This window comes from Pleuronectes platessa, chromosome 19 (assembly GCF_947347685.1).
Source record: "Pleuronectes platessa chromosome 19, fPlePla1.1, whole genome shotgun sequence".
Lineage (NCBI taxonomy): Eukaryota > Metazoa > Chordata > Actinopteri > Pleuronectiformes > Pleuronectidae > Pleuronectes > Pleuronectes platessa.
In genome coordinates this window covers 19,724,901-19,743,758 of record NC_070644.1, presented here as the reverse complement: position 1 = coordinate 19,743,758, position 18,858 = coordinate 19,724,901, and the positions used below count along the sequence as shown (strand labels likewise).

The following is an 18,858-nucleotide window of genomic DNA, read 5'->3' as shown; positions in this document are numbered from 1 at the left end:
CAGAGAAACTCAAAGTCAGCAGCCGTTTAAGATCAGGAAACGTCGGCCTGATGAGGAGGTGCATACTTTGAGTCTCGGGCCGCGCTCCAAAGCCGCACTGACCCAAATATAGTTCCAGAGATATTTACTTGGAGGTTTTGGCCCCCGACTGTCAGAGTGATCACATTTTGCTCTTTATCAAGGTTGTGTTTACATTTCAGCTGTTGGAATCACAAATGACTCCAATCCACTGATGTGCCAGATTCCTCATTAACTCCTCCATTTGTCTCAAAGTGGGACAGACAGAGCACATGTCCACGTAGTAGAACCACTGACATCACAGCCAAGTCCAAAGTGAACACGTTCAACTGACGATATTTAACCCCAAATAAAACCTAAAGATCCCCAGAGACGTTTTCACTCTGTTATTCAGGATTTTATTATAGATTTATTTGACTATGTTTTGACAGAGATAGAGAAGACGAGACAGGAAACAGATGAAAGCTGTTTTCCTGTAGTTTTCCAGAGGAGCTCTACGTGTCAGGAAAAATGTCCGAGTGGGTCCATGTGAGAAAGCAGCAGGAAGACGAGGAGACGGACACGTAGAAGACGAGGACATTCTACAACCCTGACCTTCTCTGAAAGAAAAGGTCATGTCCCGCCCGCCCGAGGCTCCGCCCCTCGCCTGAATGCTGAGGACATATTCACGTTGATGTGAAAGACTAATTCCGCAAAATCTCCAGACCCAACTTTCCAACACATTTTCCAGAATCTGTCTCTGAAGCTGGAGAGGATGAGGAGCTGCAGTGAACTGGCTGCTCGGGGCTGGGAGTCGACCCAGGAATCAAGACCTTCGGTTCTTTCCATGCAATCAAGTCATTTTCTCCTTTATGACACATTAAGCTCAACAATATAACTTTCCTCATTTTTTCCTGTGAATTCTCGACCAGAAACCTTTTAGATGCAACACGAGAAGCAGTTGCCGGGTTTTCTTTGGCTCCGGCTCCGAAAAGCAGCTCCCGACAAACCATCTAAACTTCAGTTTCACCATTCTAAAGACCGTTTGGAGCTCAAACCCTGAGCCACGCACCCGCCCTGCCACCCCCGACACGGTGCGCTGCCCGGCGAGCCGCGGCCCTCATGCCCGGCCTGTTAGCGGCTTAGTGGCTCTTTAGGAGCGTTTTGGAGGCACTTTTCAGAAGCTTTACTGCAGTCATTAGGAGCTAAGACTGATTAATGTGAATGGTCAGGCAGGCCCTGGCTTTCTGAGAGAACAACAGAGAGGGGTGAAGGGTCCCACAGGAAGTGTTTTGTGTCTCCACACAAAGGGAAGGCTGACCTCTTAAGCCCCTTAGAGCCTCTTTGCTAATACCCTCACCGGTGCCTACAAAGACACAGGGGATGCCATTTCACCACTCACATTTAAACAGCACACACACACACACACACACATACACACATACACACACACAAAAAACCCCACTAAGATTAAAACAGCAGAAAAGTGAACCTCTGTGCAGCCGAGTGAGACTGTGAGATTAGGCCTCCACTAATCCACTGACTGTGGCGCATATCAAACACAGGAAGCCAAACACACAGAATCTGACCTCAGCACAAAGCATCTCATCGGGTCACTTTCTGTTTCATGATCTTAACACAACTGGAAGAAATGCTACTTTCCCAGGAGAGAGTTTTCCACATTATAAAAGTAAATCCTGGAGGAAAGTTTGTTGTGTTTGACTCTGATGAGATGATTCTGCTGAACCAGCTTCTTCTCACATTTCTCTAAATCATGAAAAGAGTCATTTCGGGGGATTTTCGATGCAGCAATGTTTGTTTTATAAACTCCTTCCAAGACTCTGAGACTTGGAACATTCCTGTTATTTGAAGAAAATAATTTGCTTTTTAACGTCTAGGTTCATTTTTCTCCAAACAGTTGAGTTCCTCCTTGACACTGGCAGAAAATCACAGGGAATGATTTGGTTTGGTCGACAGATTCAGGAAAACAAGATTTAAGGGCTCAAATTGTTTAGTTGGAAAATAACACAATAGATATCATAACCACAGTGCAGCAATTTAATATATTCAGCCTTATTTCAAGATACTGAGACGTGATTTTAAAATTATGGAGAACTCCTCTTATAGCTGACTTCCTTTTAATCATTCTAACCTGGGTCACTTTTGAGACCTGGAATTTCCCGTGGTCCCAGAATGCATCGTAAACTGCTGTCACAGTTATCTGAGCCACGGTTCATGTGCCGAACCCACGGTGCAGAGAATTATTGCCGTAAACCAATAAACCCGCCACACTTATTAGTAGCCTCCTGACGCTAGTTCCTGTCAATCACGCCCCGGCCGCCTGAGGACCTGGCCTTATTAGTCGCAGCGGAGCGGGAGGGTCTGGGCGGCTTCTCTCTCTCTCCAGGCAGGGTCGTAGAGAGCGCGAGGAATGACGGGCGTCCCCACAGGACAACTGACCCTAACCGCCCCCCCCCCACCCCCACACACACACAGCCCCCGGCAGAAAACACTGCTTAATTGTTCTGCAATTGTTCGTTCTGTTAACTACATTCTGTAAAGTACAATTGAGTACGTGAAATACTTTGAGATGAAGATCATATCTGAGATGTGATTCTCGTTCACTTGGTGCGCTGAGAGACTTCAGTGCTGCAGCGGGGGGGGAGGGGGGGGGGACTTAATGCTCCGGCACTTAGTAAAATGGAATGTAAACCTGAGATAAGAAGCCTCTCATCCTCAGTCTGATGGTTCCTGGAGTCCCCTGTGCAGGAAATCCCATCCCGTCAAGTCTCTTTGATGCCGTCAGAGAGTGACACTTCCTCGGGGTGGGAACACTGGTTCTGACCCCACCCCGGGACCCTGTAGCCTCTGGCCTCTGATGCGGAAGTTTCTCCCCCCCCCCCCCCCCCCCCCCAGGACTGTGTCACCCCTCCTGTTGCAGCCCCACCTCGGTTAACATATGCACACTCTCTCCAAAAGCACCTCTCCCGTCTCCTGTCTGCAGAGCTAAGAGACGGCTATGGGCCGCTGAGTCCGGGCGGAACAATGGCCGCCTTTCAGGCCGTCTGCCCGGGCGCTGGGAGCGGGCTGCGGTCCTGAGACCCGGTCAATATTTGGACGTGGTCGCCTTTTTGTGTCCGTTTTTAATCCAAGCGGAACCGAGCAGCGGGGAGCAGGGGAAAGGCTGAGAGGGGAGAGCGAGGGTAAACACTGGGAACAATGCAAACTAGGAAACTCACAATGCCACTGGGAAACTATCACAACATCAGCTCGCCACCGAGTGAAAAACGGAGCATTGTTTCTTTAAGTGGAGATTAAAAAGAGAGCAGTGTAAGAAAAGCAAATAGTGGAGGTTATTCTGCTTTGAGAAGAAATTTGCACAAGTGTCAAGTGGTGAAGCTTCGTGAGGTTTCACCTCCACCAGGAATAACCAGAGCCCGTGAGGCAGAAGAAGGAAGAAGAAGGCCTGGATCAGCACACGGCTCTTTAGAGTCAATAACCAGGTTTAAACCAAACATGAAAAGACGCCGCAGAAAAGATTGTTTGATTGTCTTATGGAGAAATATGTTGCATCTGCTGGGGAAAGCTTTGGAGGGGCATTATCAGGGCTTAGAGGAAACCCCTGGGGTGACGGTGCTCTCCCTGAATCCTGGATCCCCCCCCCAGCTGTCGGGTCGTTGGTCCCACCCAATGAGCTGCTTTGATGACGAGAGGTATCAGTTTCCATGGCGGCCGAGACACAAACAGCTCTGGAGATTAGGGACGGAACCCGGCCCTGATTCTCCCTGATCCCTCCTCTCAGCAGCAAATAAACACCTCGGGCCCCGGCACCGCCTGCCTGCAGACCATATGGACCCGGCCGGGTTTTAATGAAGCAGCTAAAGAGCTGGTGAGCAGCAGCTTCCCTAATAGCTCCTTGTCAGAGCAGCGGTAAATACCCGACTCACACACTTTATTCCATCATTTGCTTTCTGACAGGGAACATCTGTGACTCATTTTTCCTTACATGACGTTTCCACCACGAGAAGCTGCAGCTTTTCTTCCTCACGTCTTTGATTTCATGGCTTTAAAGCCTCTTATGTACAAACCCCACTTAACACCAGCTTTGTAAACTCTCACCATGACTTTATTAATCATTAATTAATCTGCTAGTGAGGCTTCACGTGCTAAACAAGAAGCAGGTTTCATGTTCTTTTAAAGGATCTAAACTAGACACAGACATACTCTAAACATGAAGAGTTTATAAGTTGTAATTAATGGCTTTATCGATATTGTTTATTAATACTTTAAATATCATAAATCAGTTGGTATTGATCGTTTACATGTTAAAATCAACATTTATATTTTTCCATGTGCCACATTAAGTTGTAACTATTGTTAAATAATGATTAATAAAGTATTTATTAATACGTTAGAGATCAGATGTTATCAGGTAGTTCATTCTACTTTACACTCTAAATCTACAAAGACTTTATTAATAATTTACTAACCATTTATTGATTTCTAATAGTGTCCTGTCAATATGACCCTCGCTGCATTAGAACAGCAGTTACACTCTGTTATTGCAAAAATCTGAAAATACGTTGTGCCTACAACTATATTTTTATTTTGCTCCACAGCTTTTAGTTATAAGTTTCTATCTTTTTACTGAGCAGACAGATGTGAGGTAATAAAGGTCAGGAAGTCATAAACAAAGGCTTCTTCCACTGCAACAAACCAGTTTCCAATGTTTCAGTTTAATGGGACAAGATGTTCTGCTGCTGCACCTCCTCCAGACAGACAGACGTAGGACGCTCTATTGGAACAGCTGAGCCACATAATCCTCATATTGCACATAAATGTATTGAGATCAGATGTATTCAGTTCATTACCCAGATCAGCATCTAATTTAACGTATGTACGATAGAAGTCCTCCTCACAGGACACATGTGTTTTCATAAAGATCTCAGCAAACAAAGAATTCTTGAATCCCTCTCCTGCTCAGACAGTTGTGTGAGTCCACAGCTCACACTTATACCAAGTCTCAATAAAAAATCTGTTGTACAGCTTTTGCGTTATCCTGCAAACACACACAGAATGTCCTTGGCGCATGTAACCAGTAGTTATAACCTCTAAACCCTGATAATTATCTGCCTTCATATGAAGTGAATCCAGCTCCTGATGAACCTCTTTGTGCTGCTGCTGCTTATATGAGCAGAGGAGAGAAGATTTCATTTCCATGTAAAATACCATCAGGTCTCGACCCTCTTCTGCAAAGAGCCTTGAGATAACATGTGTTATGATTTGCTGTTGTATAAACTAAATACAATAGTGCGGATGCTACGCATTACTCTTCATTACGATGCCAACAGTAGAAACCACATGAGTGCACAACAGACAAAACAGAGACTTTCTTTTTTTCCCGCCTCGTGCTCTGAACAGATTTGCGTGAATCACATTTTTTCATGATTAGATGCAACCCTGGATTCCTCCCAGTGTTTCCAGCCCCGCTTGCACTCTAATGGGCCGATTCTGAGGAGACTCCACTGCAGCCTCTCCACCGACAAAGCAGCCCAGTTTGTCTGAGGCCGTTTCAGGTGTTTCCTTGTTGGTTAGACTTTAGAAACTGGAGTAATTAGTGGAAATGTGCTTCAGCAGGTTTCTGAACACGGCTCCCTGATACAGGAGTTTCATTAAGTAGCTTCTATGAGCACAGAGCCACTCGCTGTCAAACTCCAGACTGCTCCGTCCTCAGGGCTGTAAATCCCCCCCCCGCACCGCTCCCAGGCCCTGCTCGTCTGATCCCCAATCAGCAACAAGCATCAGTGCAGGGAGATGATGCCCCGAGATGAAAGCACAGCAAACATGAACACACGTTTATCTAAATTACAAAAAGGGCTCTTTTCTGTCCCGACTGAAACAATAGAGAAACATGAAAAAATGTCATCGCATTTCCATTTTTCACGATTCACTTCCCTTTTCAATTCCGTGGCTCCTGCAGGGGATTTCATGAATGGCTGAGTATGAACTGCTGCTCTGGATTCCAGTTCTCCCCACTTTGGTCAAATACACAGCACTGAAGGCAGGAGGAGGAGGAGGGGGAGGGAGGGGGGGGGGGGTAAGAGGCTCATCTGGAAGTTGGGACTGTACCACAGCAGGTTCCCAGGGCTCAAATACCGAGTATGGTTACATTAAACAGTGGGGATCCAGGGCCCACAAGCTCGTATGGAGGTTCCACCGGGGGTCAGGGGGCCCCGAGGCTCCGAGGCTCCGAGCGCGGCCCTCCATTACATTATACAGCCCGGGTCAGGTTTAGATTAAAGTCATGAATGAGAAAAGGAGACAGTCATTTAGAGTTACTCATTTATTTAGCCCCCCATTCTGCCGAGACAAAGCCCGAGCGGCCGGGGTGCCGAGCGGGGGCCGCCACCGGGCCCCAAGGCCGGCGGTACTGCCCCGGTTTTGACCCTGACAACGGTCCCCTCTGTGCTGCTTAACCCGCGACCCGCCTGGCTACTGCCGAGTGTGTGACCCCAGCATGTGTGGATCTCTCACAAGGCCGAGCGCCACGCTGGGTCTTGGCCGCTGCTGAAATACCCCTGTGTACCCCCTTATTGTCTGCCCCAGCGTGGGCCGGGTGGAGGGGTGGAGGGGCGGAGGGGTGGAGGAGTTGAGGGGCAGAGGGGGCGGAGGGAGTGTGGGGGGGGGACACTTGGACAGGGGGGGGGAGCATGGCAACCAAGAAACCAGACTTGGGAACTGGGAACCGTTTGAAGAGGAAAAACAACCTGCAGCCTGAGACTGGGACTTATCAGCCTCAGATATCTGTGTGATGGCCGAACAGGAACCTTCAGCCTTTCATGTCCCCACCAGCACATTTGCATCTGTGTCATTAACATCCTGTCAGTTCCACTCCTCCACGCACAATAAACCCTGTGAACACACACTTCCACTGGGGCGCCGTTACAAAGACACACAGCAGAAGCCCAACCAACCAGTTTCTCGTCCGTGAACAAACGTTGTGCATATTTTTTTTTGACTCACCCAGAAACTGTGGTCGAGGCTAATACTGGTAAATGATGGCACTGCTGGCCAAGTACAACAATGTGACACACACACACACACAGACACACACTGTATCACTAAGCTCAGGAGCCACTGAGTCACCCAGGGAGGTGCCCTGCGGGGAGTTTAGGAGGAGTAATGTCACTTTTGTATCCTAACCGGAGGAATCTGGGCTCAAATCCAAAAGTTTGTGCAGAAAACTTGTGATAATTAGAACCAGGCAGCGGCCCAGACTCCTCCAACTGCAGGGTTCGACTCAACCAACACACGAGCAATGCTCTTTATCAGCGGTTGATTGCGGAGCAGTGTGTCACCGAGATGCTCCCACAGATAATAAGCGGGCATAACCTCGACATAACTTGGCAGGAAACATCTCCGAGCTCCCGCTGGATCAGGAGGAGGCTGCGCGCTTGGCACAGAAACAAACTCTGTCAGTTCTAATCGACGGCAGCAGACTGGGAGCGACTCAGCATCATCTCATCCCAGCAGGAGAACATCGCTCTCTCTCCCGGTGCATCCATCGCTCCCGTTCCACTCTCCGAACCCGAGTGTGTGCAGAGAATAATGAGCATTAATGCGTAATAGCGCGTAAAAAGCTGGGCCGCCTGCGTGAAAGCGTTGTGCGTGTTCCAGTATCAGCTGTGAATCATGTCGCGAAAACGCCTGATCGAAAAGATGAGTCAGGATTATTAAATCTCAGTCATCACAACAATCAGCCGGTGACCAGAGGAACCGGGAACCGAGGGCAGGACCCGGGCCGTGAACCCGGAGAGCGGGTTTATAAATGTGGTGATTCACAGCAAATGTTCCAACGGGAGAAGCATTTGGAGAAATATATGCAATTAAAGGATATTTAATAAAAAATAAATGTGCACATGTAAAGTGGAGTGTTGCTTTGAGCAGTTTGATTTCTAGAGGTTCACACAACCAGACTCCACCAGGTCCTGCACACCGGGCAGAGTGCAGCGTCACCCGGGAAGAGTGGTGACTGAAGCCGGGGGAAGGAGCCCCGGTGTACCGGTGTGTCTCGGCGGAGAAAGCGGGGCGATCGAGGTACTTACTTGGGGTTGGTCCGGTTCCAGTTGACGGCGTAGCGGTCGGACACCACCTTGGAAGCCGGGTCCTGGCCGTGCACACACACCCCGATGAAGAGGAGGAGGAGGGAGAGGAGCATGTCCACCTGCGGCATAGTTGCACTGGAAGTCCCGAAGGTCGACTACAGTCCCTCCTGGTTCTGGTGGAACGGTTCTGGGGGATGTGGCGGTGAAGCGCGGGGATGAGGGTCCACTTGTACCCGCACAGGTGGAGCTCCTTCCTCGGGAGTTTCAGAACCAAACACTAATCTTATTTGTTAAATCTCCCTGTGGAAACTTGTTCAGATCGTCTCACTTCTCTTGGAGGAATAACTCAGTTCTGGGGAACCGGGGGAACCTCCACAGGGACCGAGGCGGCTCGTCCTTCCCCCGGATCAACTCCGCGCAGCGAACACTTTCTCCAACTCGCAGTTTCCCGGAGAGAAAGCGACGCGTGTCCGCAGAAGTAGAAAATATAAAAAACAAAACACAGGATAAATGTTCCAAGATTATAATTTTACAAAAAAAGGCAACGGGAGTGAAGACACAGTCCCGGCGCCACCTCCGTCTCCAACCCGGGATCTCTGCCACTAAAGACGCCGAAAAGAACGAGCTCAACCCCGCAGCAGCAGCTCCGGTCGAACCCGCTCCTGCCCCGCGGAACAACAACAGGACGCGCGGGTGAATGGAACCTTTCTCCGCCGCGCGTAAAACACTCCGTCACCGGGGAAGATCAATCCGGACGAGCGGCTCCAGCTCCGACCCGAGAGCAGCGCACAGGACGCGGTGTTGTGAATGTGGAGGAACCGCACGGAGTCAGCGGGCTGCTGCTGCGGCCATGCTCCCACAGACCAAACCCCCTCCTCCGCCTCCTCCTCCTCCTCCAGCTCCACCACCCCCCTCCCACCGTGCCAGCCGGAGCACGCTGCAAGAAATCACTGGTCTTGACTGCAAGAGGCGTCGAAGTCTTCAGATCCCTGGAGCTGGTTTCTGTAAAGGAAACGATGGGGACATGAGAAATGGATCCATCAGGGTTGGTTTGATCCAGACGTCGTGATTTTGTCACACGTGTTAGAAGAACCATGTCCACCCACACGTGAGAAGTGGAACTCCTGCACAGAGGACCGGTTTTTACGCAGTCTTACTCCAGGAGGGGTTTGTCTCACTTCTTGCAGTGTGCAGTTTCACGGTTGCGCACGGATCTCGTTGGCTTGGATTTTGAATGACGGGCGTTTCACTTACAAAAACAACATCCCTCCTCCTGGGGGGTATCCGAGCTTCCCAGGCCGACGCACACATCCCACTTCATTTCACCGACACGCCGCATAACAAGCCTCCTTCCACCGGTTAAAGTCAAACCCATCAGAAGATCAATTCGTCCAAGTTTCCCCCTTTTCAAACATTTGTCCAGTTACAGTCGTTTGTCATCCTCTGGAGCCGGAACCCGAACTTTAAACGTTTCCTTTCGCAAATGAACCAACTTTACGAGTTGACTAACATTGATTCTCTCGCTCCGGCCGGTTGCAGGACACTGGTTTTAACTGGCAGAGAGATGCCCAGAAACCAGTCTGCTGACAGGAGGCTCATCCGGCACAGCTTCCAGTTGTTTTTTTTTTGGGGGGGGAAACAATATTTCCACTCTGCACTTAATAACCAGAGCATTTTATGGTCATGCACAAAATCAGCTTTCATGTCCTCAGCACTTTTATTGGCCAAACATTCAACTCACAGCTTCCAGTCATGATGGAACTGAGTCTCCTGCTGGTTCCAGGGCTGTAGATCTGCAGAGGCATCGTGACTCACTGCGCCACGTAGCGGTGGTCGTGGGAAAAAAAACCATGTCATAAACCATAGCATTACTACCACAGTGTTAAAAGAGAAGCAGTTTGGATTAGAGGAGGTTTGAACTGGATTAAATCAAGAGGACAATCAAGAAACTATAGATATGGAGATTTTATAAATGATCTTTAACACCTCCTTTAAAAAGATCTTCCTCTAACTCAGTGTTAACTTGTGCTATGGCTACTACCAAGAGTGTACTAAAGATATATGTAGTAAAAGCATATCTGAAAATAAAAGAGACATCATGTGGCTGGTTTCTTTCAGTGGAGCCGTTATCATTAGTGTAACCAAGATGAAAGAATGAACCCTTTAAACAGTCAGTTGTCTGAGAGCTCCCTGGTCATTCTCCGGAGGGTTAGGGTTAATTAATATTAATATTTTAAGTTTCTGTGTTGCTATGAATGCCTGGAGAATGTGTGAAAGGCATCTATGCAGAACGTCTGGACCCGATTCTGCAAACATGCTCCAGAGGTCAAGTCTGAAATCGACTCGAGGTCCCACAATGAGTCTCTGTGGGAATTTAACGCCCTGCTCATTAAAGAGGAGGCAGTTTTATCCTCCGCTGGGTGTTAAAACAGAGGAATATGAAGTATTTAGTGTGTATAAACACCAGCGGGTGGACCAGGGAGATGGTCCATTAGTGAGTCCGAGCAGAGACGCGTGGAGCTCAGCCTGGCTGTTGAACTAATCCTCCTCGTAACAACAGTACCACTGGGGGAGCTGGTCTGGGCTCCTGCAGCGGGGTTGTAAACTTTATGGAGACACTGAACAGTCTCCTCAAACGATGGCTTCTGTTCACAAACAGCCTGATTTATTCCACCTGAGCAGGCTCAGTGAACTCCATCAGGTCTGCTCCACGGCTCCTCTCCATCTGTTTGGCCCCTGATACCCCCGCTGCGTGCACGCTCACTGGGGAAGTGTCGGGCCTCGCGGAGCACAGGAGTGAAATATCTTCAATAACGGACGAGTCGGGATAATTCCTCTCGTGATGAGGTGAATCTGTTTCTTTATGTCAGCAGGACACGAGCTCTGTGAGCACCCGCAGGATGAAGTGAAATAGAAAAGGGCGACGGGTTGATACCACATCAAATACTTTATTGCCTGTGACTTAGCTGCACGGGAGCTAAGAGGTGCACGTCAAACAGCATTCAACAAAGTGGATCATTAGATACTGCTGAGTAAACTCAAGGCAACAGGTTTCAATATGGAGGTTCTGAAGATGGATGTGTTCGTATAGTTGACATCCAGACGGTTGTTAGAGGAGCACAAACACTGTGGTGCTGTAAATATACATCCTCCTTTACTGTTCTGGTTGTATTTACATTATAATACATTTATATTTTCAAGTTTAAGTACAAACTACCTTCAAAGTAAAAAAACAGAGTAGAATCAAATCTTTGAAATCAATGAAACATGAAAAATTGGATAAATGTGGCTACAAGATGAAAAGTTATTAAAAAACTTAATACTGTGTGTATAGTATTTGTGTACTGTGTTATAGTTCAGGTTCTTTATCTGCTCCATGTTCTCTAACTGTGGTTTGGAGCTGGGCAGGTTGAGCACGCTGGTTTCATCCCAGTTTGGTTCACTGTTAATATGAAAAACATAAAGGACTGACGGAGTTGAATGGATCCACAGATGGGTTCTGCTCTAAAAACGATTACAGCCGACGGGTGTTTCATAAAGCTGGAGCAGAGAAACAGGCTTCAACTGTAAAATATTTACCAACTGAGCCAGATTAAAGTTTCCATGAGCAGGTCAGAGCTGATCTGAGGTCAGAGTCCGTTGAGACTGTGAGGATCAGGGTATTTTAAACATTTAGCATAAAGAATAACTACATCGGCTATTAAACTCTCTGTTTGCTCCGTCTGCGGCTGCTTGTCATCAGGACATCGGAGGTTCAAGTCCCGTATATGAGTGTTTTTCTATAACCACTATAAAAATACTAAAATAAAGAACATATAAAGTTATGATTTGAGGAGTCTGACCCGGAACAATCTCCTGCTGCTTCTTCATGTGGAAGATGAATTACAGCAAACATCTGAAAATAGCTTTATTTAAATTTAAGAAGCATGAGTTCCTGGAATAAACCTGGCACACACACACCCACACACACACACCCACACACACACACACAGACACACACAGACACACACACACACTTCCTCAAATCACAGAGGATCGAGCCGAGCCTACACCCGACAGCATCATAATCATCGTCCACTGGTCGTTACAGTAAATCCTGTGCACACTGCGTTTGTTTGGGTGTGGTGGTGAGGTCAGTGTGTGCACGCGTGTGACCTGTCACTGCATTCATGTGCAGATACAACCCCTTGTGTGTATGTGTGTGTGTGTGTGTGTGTGTGTGTGTGTGTGTGTGTGTGTGGCAGATCATCACCTCACCCAGGCAGACTAATCCACGAGCTATAATCACCTCATCTCAGCAGCTAAAGTGCCTGTCCTACTTCATTTATGGCTGATATATGTCTGTGTCCCCCAAGACAATGGAGTCATTATAAATTAGGGTCAGTGGGGCTGCGAGCACAACACACTGCCGCGCATTCTAATGTTTCTCATGGCCTTATATGTCTCACACACACAGACACACACGGACACACACACACAAACACACATGATGACTGAGCGTGCTACATGTAGAGTAAATCACTGTTTTAGCTGCAGGTTGTTCAGATTTTTTGTGTTTTGTGTGTTTTTGTTTTATGACACAGACATCACAGACCCCCCCCCCCCCCCTCCTCCTCCTCCATCAGCAGCTGGTAAACAGATTGTGGCTCGGCAAAGAAAAAAAATCCATTTCAATATTCCAAACTAAACTCGGGCTCAGAACAAATTGTTTCTGTTGCCTCGCTGCACCCACTCCAGTTGTTATTGTTTTGTTTATTAATTTCTGAAGACTTCAACAAAGATCTGTTGGTGTTAACGTGAAGAGAAGAAATCTGTTTTCGTTTTTCTGTCCAAAGACCAAATAATACAACACGGCTGAGAAATCAGGGAAGAGGATTAAAAAAAAGATCTGCAATAAATCCATCGGTATTTCTGAAAACACAAAATACTTTTCTCTAAATGTGTTTTTCTTTTTGTTGCTCACAATTATAACCCAGAGCTGAATAATAATAATATATAATAGGACATGAAATAGCTTTACAAATATTTAAACCTCTAAGATGTTTTTCTTTTCTTTATAAATACAGATTATTTGGTGGGTGCAGATATTTGTAACATTACCATATGAATGTGATGTCAATTAAAAATGTGTTTATGTCAGATTTCTACATTTTCCTCCGTCTGGTTCTTTGTCAGAATGTTTGTATTCATTTGAATTTAGTCCCTAAATGGATCATAATTTACTGAATAAACATGATGTTGTATTGAAGAAGACTTGAAACTTGAGATTGAGACATAAACTCCTTTGGCAAATGTTTACTGACGTCATAAATCATTCTCTAATAGACTCACTTCTCCCGAACCCAGTGGAGTCGCCCTCTTCTATCTTGTTTTGTTGCAGCAGCGTGACAGTCAAATAATAAATCATCATAAATGTCAAGGTCAAAGTAAAGTTACATCTGCTCTGGTTAGGATTCTATCAACTGAAGTTTTATCAGATGCAAAACAAATTGCAATCAATTTCTTCCAAATGAGATCAGACTGAGCTAATATTAAACTTTTCATTTTAAACCAATCAAAGCTCGCCCTTGTTATTCTCTCATATTCAAACCCGCAGGTTGTTGCAGTAACTCCACCCGGCTACAGATCTGTGTCTGGTGCTGGTTGTGGTCACATGTGTTACAAGCTCTGCTCTGTTATTGGAATAAATTCTGCATCATAAACAAACTGATGAGACGTGGACTTCCCTTTCTGTCCCATTCCACTTCCTTCAACTTCTTTCTCTTTTTCTTTTTGTTTCCCACTGCTTGTAATGCGATTACCATCCCCTCATGGAAAAGTAAATGTTTATCTCTCCCCCAAGGGAGCGGTTCATTCCTCCACCTCTCCTTCTCCATCGCTCCGTCTGAAACTCCATCGAGAACCTTCCCAGCTGCTTGTTCAAGCAGCGCCGGGCTCGGGACCGAGGTGTTGAGGTTAGAAGAGGAATCACCTCTAACACAAGATTCGGCCATGATGGAAAAATATACAGGTTAAAGTGAAATAGGAGTTGGACGGGGGGGGAGGGGGGGCGGTTGAGGAAGATGCACGATGACAACTCGGTCGCAGAAAGACGTGGGAGGTCCAAGTTATTCCTGTTGAATCTGCACTTGTGGGTCTGTGTGTGTGTGGCACCTGGTTGAACTCTTTTTGTATACATGACCTCTGCAAACACAAATACACAAGCTCACACTTGCATACAAAGGCCAGAGAGTGTGTGCAGGGTCGCGCACACACACACACACACACACAGACACACACACACACCCTTCATGTGTTTTCATGGAGAAGATAGCTCCTCCTCTCCGTCCATGTTGTCTTAGCGCTGTTTCCCTGCATGTAGGTAAGTAATGTCTGTGACCCGTGGAGCCCGCCCTGCTTAGAGTCATTCAAACTGAGCGCCGCTGACACTGGAATGCCAGCTATGTTGATGGGGGAGGTTCTCACCAGATCTGTACATTCATACCAGTGGCGTGCACAGAGGGGGGGGGGGGAAGATGAAGTGCCCCTTTTTGTTCTTCCAGGTTTCGTGCTTCAGGTTTGTTCACACCCAAACTGGACTTGGGTGGCCCGAGTTTCCTTCTGTTGCACCGCGCACCTTTGCCCTTCCAAATTACCCCCAAGTGCCCCTTTACTCGGCCTGAGCATCCATCCCGTTGTGACCCTGTGATCGGTGAAGAGGGCCCTGAAGTGCACCTGTGGTCAGTCCAAGTGCCTGTCGGGTCGCTCAGAGCCGTCAATCCAAATTCCCCTCAATCCCCCTCTCAATCTCAGTCACCCTGAGTTCACTCAACTTGCCCTTCTTGTCCCTCTGGTTAACCGAAAAACGTCTCCATCCAATCCAAGTGTTGTCTCTGTCGACCCAAGGACACAGATCACGTCCCTGTAAGTGTCTCCAAGTTGTTCTAACAAACCATGAAGAGTCTGGATATTCCCCTGAGCAGCTTCAATCTTCTGATAAGATTTGAAGCTATGAAAACGAGGTGAAACACGATTGACTCGTGATTGGCCGAGCACGTGAAAAGAAGGTAAACCAAAATGCTGTACCAGTCTAGCCTCAACCAACTGGTGCTCTTCTATTCAGCTCTAGTGCCGCTCTAGTGGACCCAAGTGCCCCAGGGGCCTCTGGGGTCTTTCAGGTTGACCCAAGTGACATGGTGCTCAACCACCTTGAACCTCTAGGTGGGTAATGTGCAACCTTTGGTCAATTAAGTTGCTCTTCTAATCAGCCTGAATGCCCTCTGGTCAACTTTTGTTTCCTTGGAGTAATCAAATTGCCGTTGTAGTGAGTCCAAACAGCCCTGTCCATCAAAGTGCGCCTGTGGCAGATCAAAAATATTCATCTAGTTGACCCGAGACTCAATCACCCTTTCGTCTCCCAAAGTGTCCCAGAGACCAAACCAAGTGTCTGCTCAATGAGCCAAACCCCCCCCGTGGTTTCCTCAGAGGCCTTTTCTCATGTGACAATGGGACAGAATACCAGGCGGGAGACGTGGCCCTTCATCAGTCTCCCCTCGGCCCCTCAAGAGAATCTGTGTACCGCACTGATTCATACAGTTCACGGAGAGGTGAGCGGGTCTGACCCAGGATCAGTGTCTCTGCCGCCTCAATCGAAATCCTGGAACAGACTGAGCTAAAGCGGAGTTCGCCTCGGGGAGCCACTCACTGTGGAGCTGAAGGTCCAGAGCACAGATACTTATTGATCCGCCCTTATTGCCCTTTCAATCCTCCCCCTCCCCCCTCCCCCCTCCCCCCATTCTCATAACACAATTCTGTCCATGTGGAATAAGCTCATTTTTCAAAACTGCAGGAGTCGAGATGAGATTTGGGGAGAGGAATAAAGAAAGATGAAGATTAACATACGTATTGAGCTCAGGTCTTGGCCCCACTTGAGAAACATAAAAAGCCCTCAGGCCGCCGGTGGCACCTGTAAACAAAGAAATGACCGTTTCAAGTTGCTTCTCCTCCGTCCGAGTGATTCATCATCCACGCGGCTCTCGCACCATTTAGTTCATCGAATGAAAACGTCTGGAAATTAGCTTAGCCAGCTTTTATTCATTAGCCCCTGATCTGAGGCATTTTAAACCGAAGTGGGTACTTGATCATAACAAGACATCGGGGAGCGTCCGACTGCTGGAGCAAGAACTGCTCCAAGCGCGGGAGAATTGATCCGACGCCAGTGATGGAAAAGGACTCATCAGCTCATGTGTCTCCGTGGGATGTATGAGGTAAAGGGGCTGGGGTGGGGGGGATCATGTGTTGGCAGGTCAACATCTCGACAGGTCTCATTAAAGGGGGGTGGGGGGAAGGGGGGATAATACATCGTCCGACTCAGATATCTGATCCCCCCCCCCCCCCCCCCCCCCCCCCCCTCTGGTCGAGTCCGTGTGAAAATGAAACTCTTCACTAAAGAGAAAAAACAAAGAATAACACAAATTAACTTAAATTAAGGTTATATTGATGAAAACAGATGATAAAATATGACTTTTGACTTTATCTATCAACTAAAAGCTTGAAAAGAACATTTGAAAATTGTGTAAATATAATATCCAACACCCAAAGGTGAGAAAAAGAGCAAAGAAAAAGGTTTCACTGTGTTTTAAAGTTAATACAACTAAAGTTAATGTCAAGACATAAGAAACAAAGGTTCAGTTTAGTGTGTGGGTCAATAATTCACAGTCGTGATATATTTTGGTGAATTAAGTGTCTTTAGGAAAGTTTCACATTGAATTCCTTTCTTAATAAAATGCATCTTCAATGGACTTTTTGAATATTATTTCATATAAATGACGATACATTCCAGCGTCACAGTCGGGATCGAGGAGACAAGTCAAAACATTCTTAAAATCTGTATCTGTGAACCAATCATTTTGCCTCGAGCAGTTTGTAGATTGAATTTTTTCCGTATGTTTTATTCAGAACCTCTGATGAAACTCCTGCTCTGCATAGAGATTCACACTGAGACACTGGACGCTCATCTTCACCTGAGATTCTGAACTTTTGTCTGTTTGTCAAAGTTTGTGCCTCTTAGGACCGGATCCTCATCAAGACAAGAACATTCATTTTGTATTATTGTTAATAAACTTTCTTCTGCATCATGAGTCCAGCCCCTAATCGTATGAATCAGCCCATAAACAAAAGCATCTCCCAGTTTAATGTGGAAGAACTTGACCTGCACTCTGGGCCTCATCAGCCAGAGTCAGTGACCGACCTCACTCAGGCTTTAATGGAAGTGAAGTTCTGCACCCAGGCTCTGAAACATGGTGGAAAACCCTCCGAGAAGAGTGGAGCCGATTATAGCTGCAAATTAATGCGGATAGTTTTTGGAATGCCGTCGTATGAGATCATAAAATCTAAGTGTTTCGAGTCGTATAGTTTAAAATACAGCACTCAAGCAGCGATCGCAGTTTTCACCTACAGTGAAGAGGAAACAGCGTGGAGACGTGAGACTCTCCCAACAGACATCATCCCATCACAATAATGATGTTGGAGCTCAGTCTCATTCTGAACATCACCATAAAGACTCTGACAGGATCCAGCTGAAACAACTCTGTGCTGCCTGAAGGGAAAGAGCATCCATTTAACAATCAACCTCATGCAATTCACATTTAGCATAAAGCCGAGGGAACTTGAACGTGGATTCAGATTCTAATTTAAACATGAGCTGTCAGGTTGTCGAGTGCGTCTGTGGCTCCGCACCAGGAAATCCTGCAATGCATCCTGGGAGCGAGCGAATCATCGTGAACATGTGGTCACACCGGTACGTGGGCGACCTGGATGACGTCATGCCGAGGATCACCTGAAAGTCATCAGTGTTTACCGACACCTCTCCTGGAGGTAGATGTACTCATGCATGTCTTAAATCTGATGATGCATGGACCCTCTAATTGTTTTTGTCTCCTGCACCTAACTTTCATGTTTCATTCTAAATCTGCTCTTTCCCCCGGGGGAAGTTACTCTCTTGTTTAGGACCAAACTTTTTGATATACCGGTGAAATTTAAACATCCCCTCAACGAGCTACGGCTAAAATATCACCGCTCCACGTCGGGCGAGCATGCATGACTTGTAGACGTTATTACAGCTCAGCTCCTCCACAACTCTCTGCCGCTGCTAATTAGCAGACAGCCCGCGGAGAAGTGTGGGGCTGAGGTGACACTGCATTGGCCGGGGCTGGTATTGATGGATCACAGGCGTCTGTGTGCCAGCCCGGCAGAGCGGCACAGGCAGGACTTAGTGGAGAGAGAGAGAGAGAGAGAGAGCTGCGAAATATCTGCTCCTTCACTTCTTCCATCTCGAATGTAAGAGTTTGAATCTGAACACGAGAAACAATACAACCCACTTACTCACCTACTAGACATAAATACCCATCTGCTGGTTTTGAACGATCTCTTTCCATCGTGTGAACTTGTCTGAGGTTCACTTGCTTCGTTTCCACTTCTCTTTCTCTTCCTTTCTTTCTTCTCCTCCATCAACGCAGCTCTTTTCCTTTCGCTTGTTAGAGTTTCCACACTTATTCGGCTCGTGTCACCGTTTCCACGACCCCGAGGAAAACTACCATCAGATAATAAAATCTACAACTTTTCAGACAGACACCTCTATGTATGTTGGCTCCTCTGGATTTTCTAATATACAATGTAATCTTACACTGTATAAGCAGACGGTAAGTGCCCTAATTAGTGTCCGAGCACTAACGGTGCTATTTTTCAATTACCTCCAAACAGTGGGTGAAACCAAATC

At 47.1% G+C, this 18,858-nt stretch overlaps 1 protein-coding gene across 1 annotated transcript in view; it reads right to left on the bottom strand.

Moving 5' to 3' along the window:
- LOC128424926 (ephrin-A5b) overlaps positions 1-8,929 on the bottom strand; it is a 61,036-nt gene extending 52,107 nt beyond the window's left edge. The window contains exon 1 of the mRNA XM_053411373.1: positions 8,103-8,929. Coding sequence (XP_053267348.1) covers positions 8,103-8,230 — 128 coding nt within the window. The 5' untranslated portion in view covers positions 8,231-8,929. The remainder of the gene's footprint in view (positions 1-8,102) is intronic.
- Positions 8,930-18,858: the final 9,929 nt, after the last annotated feature.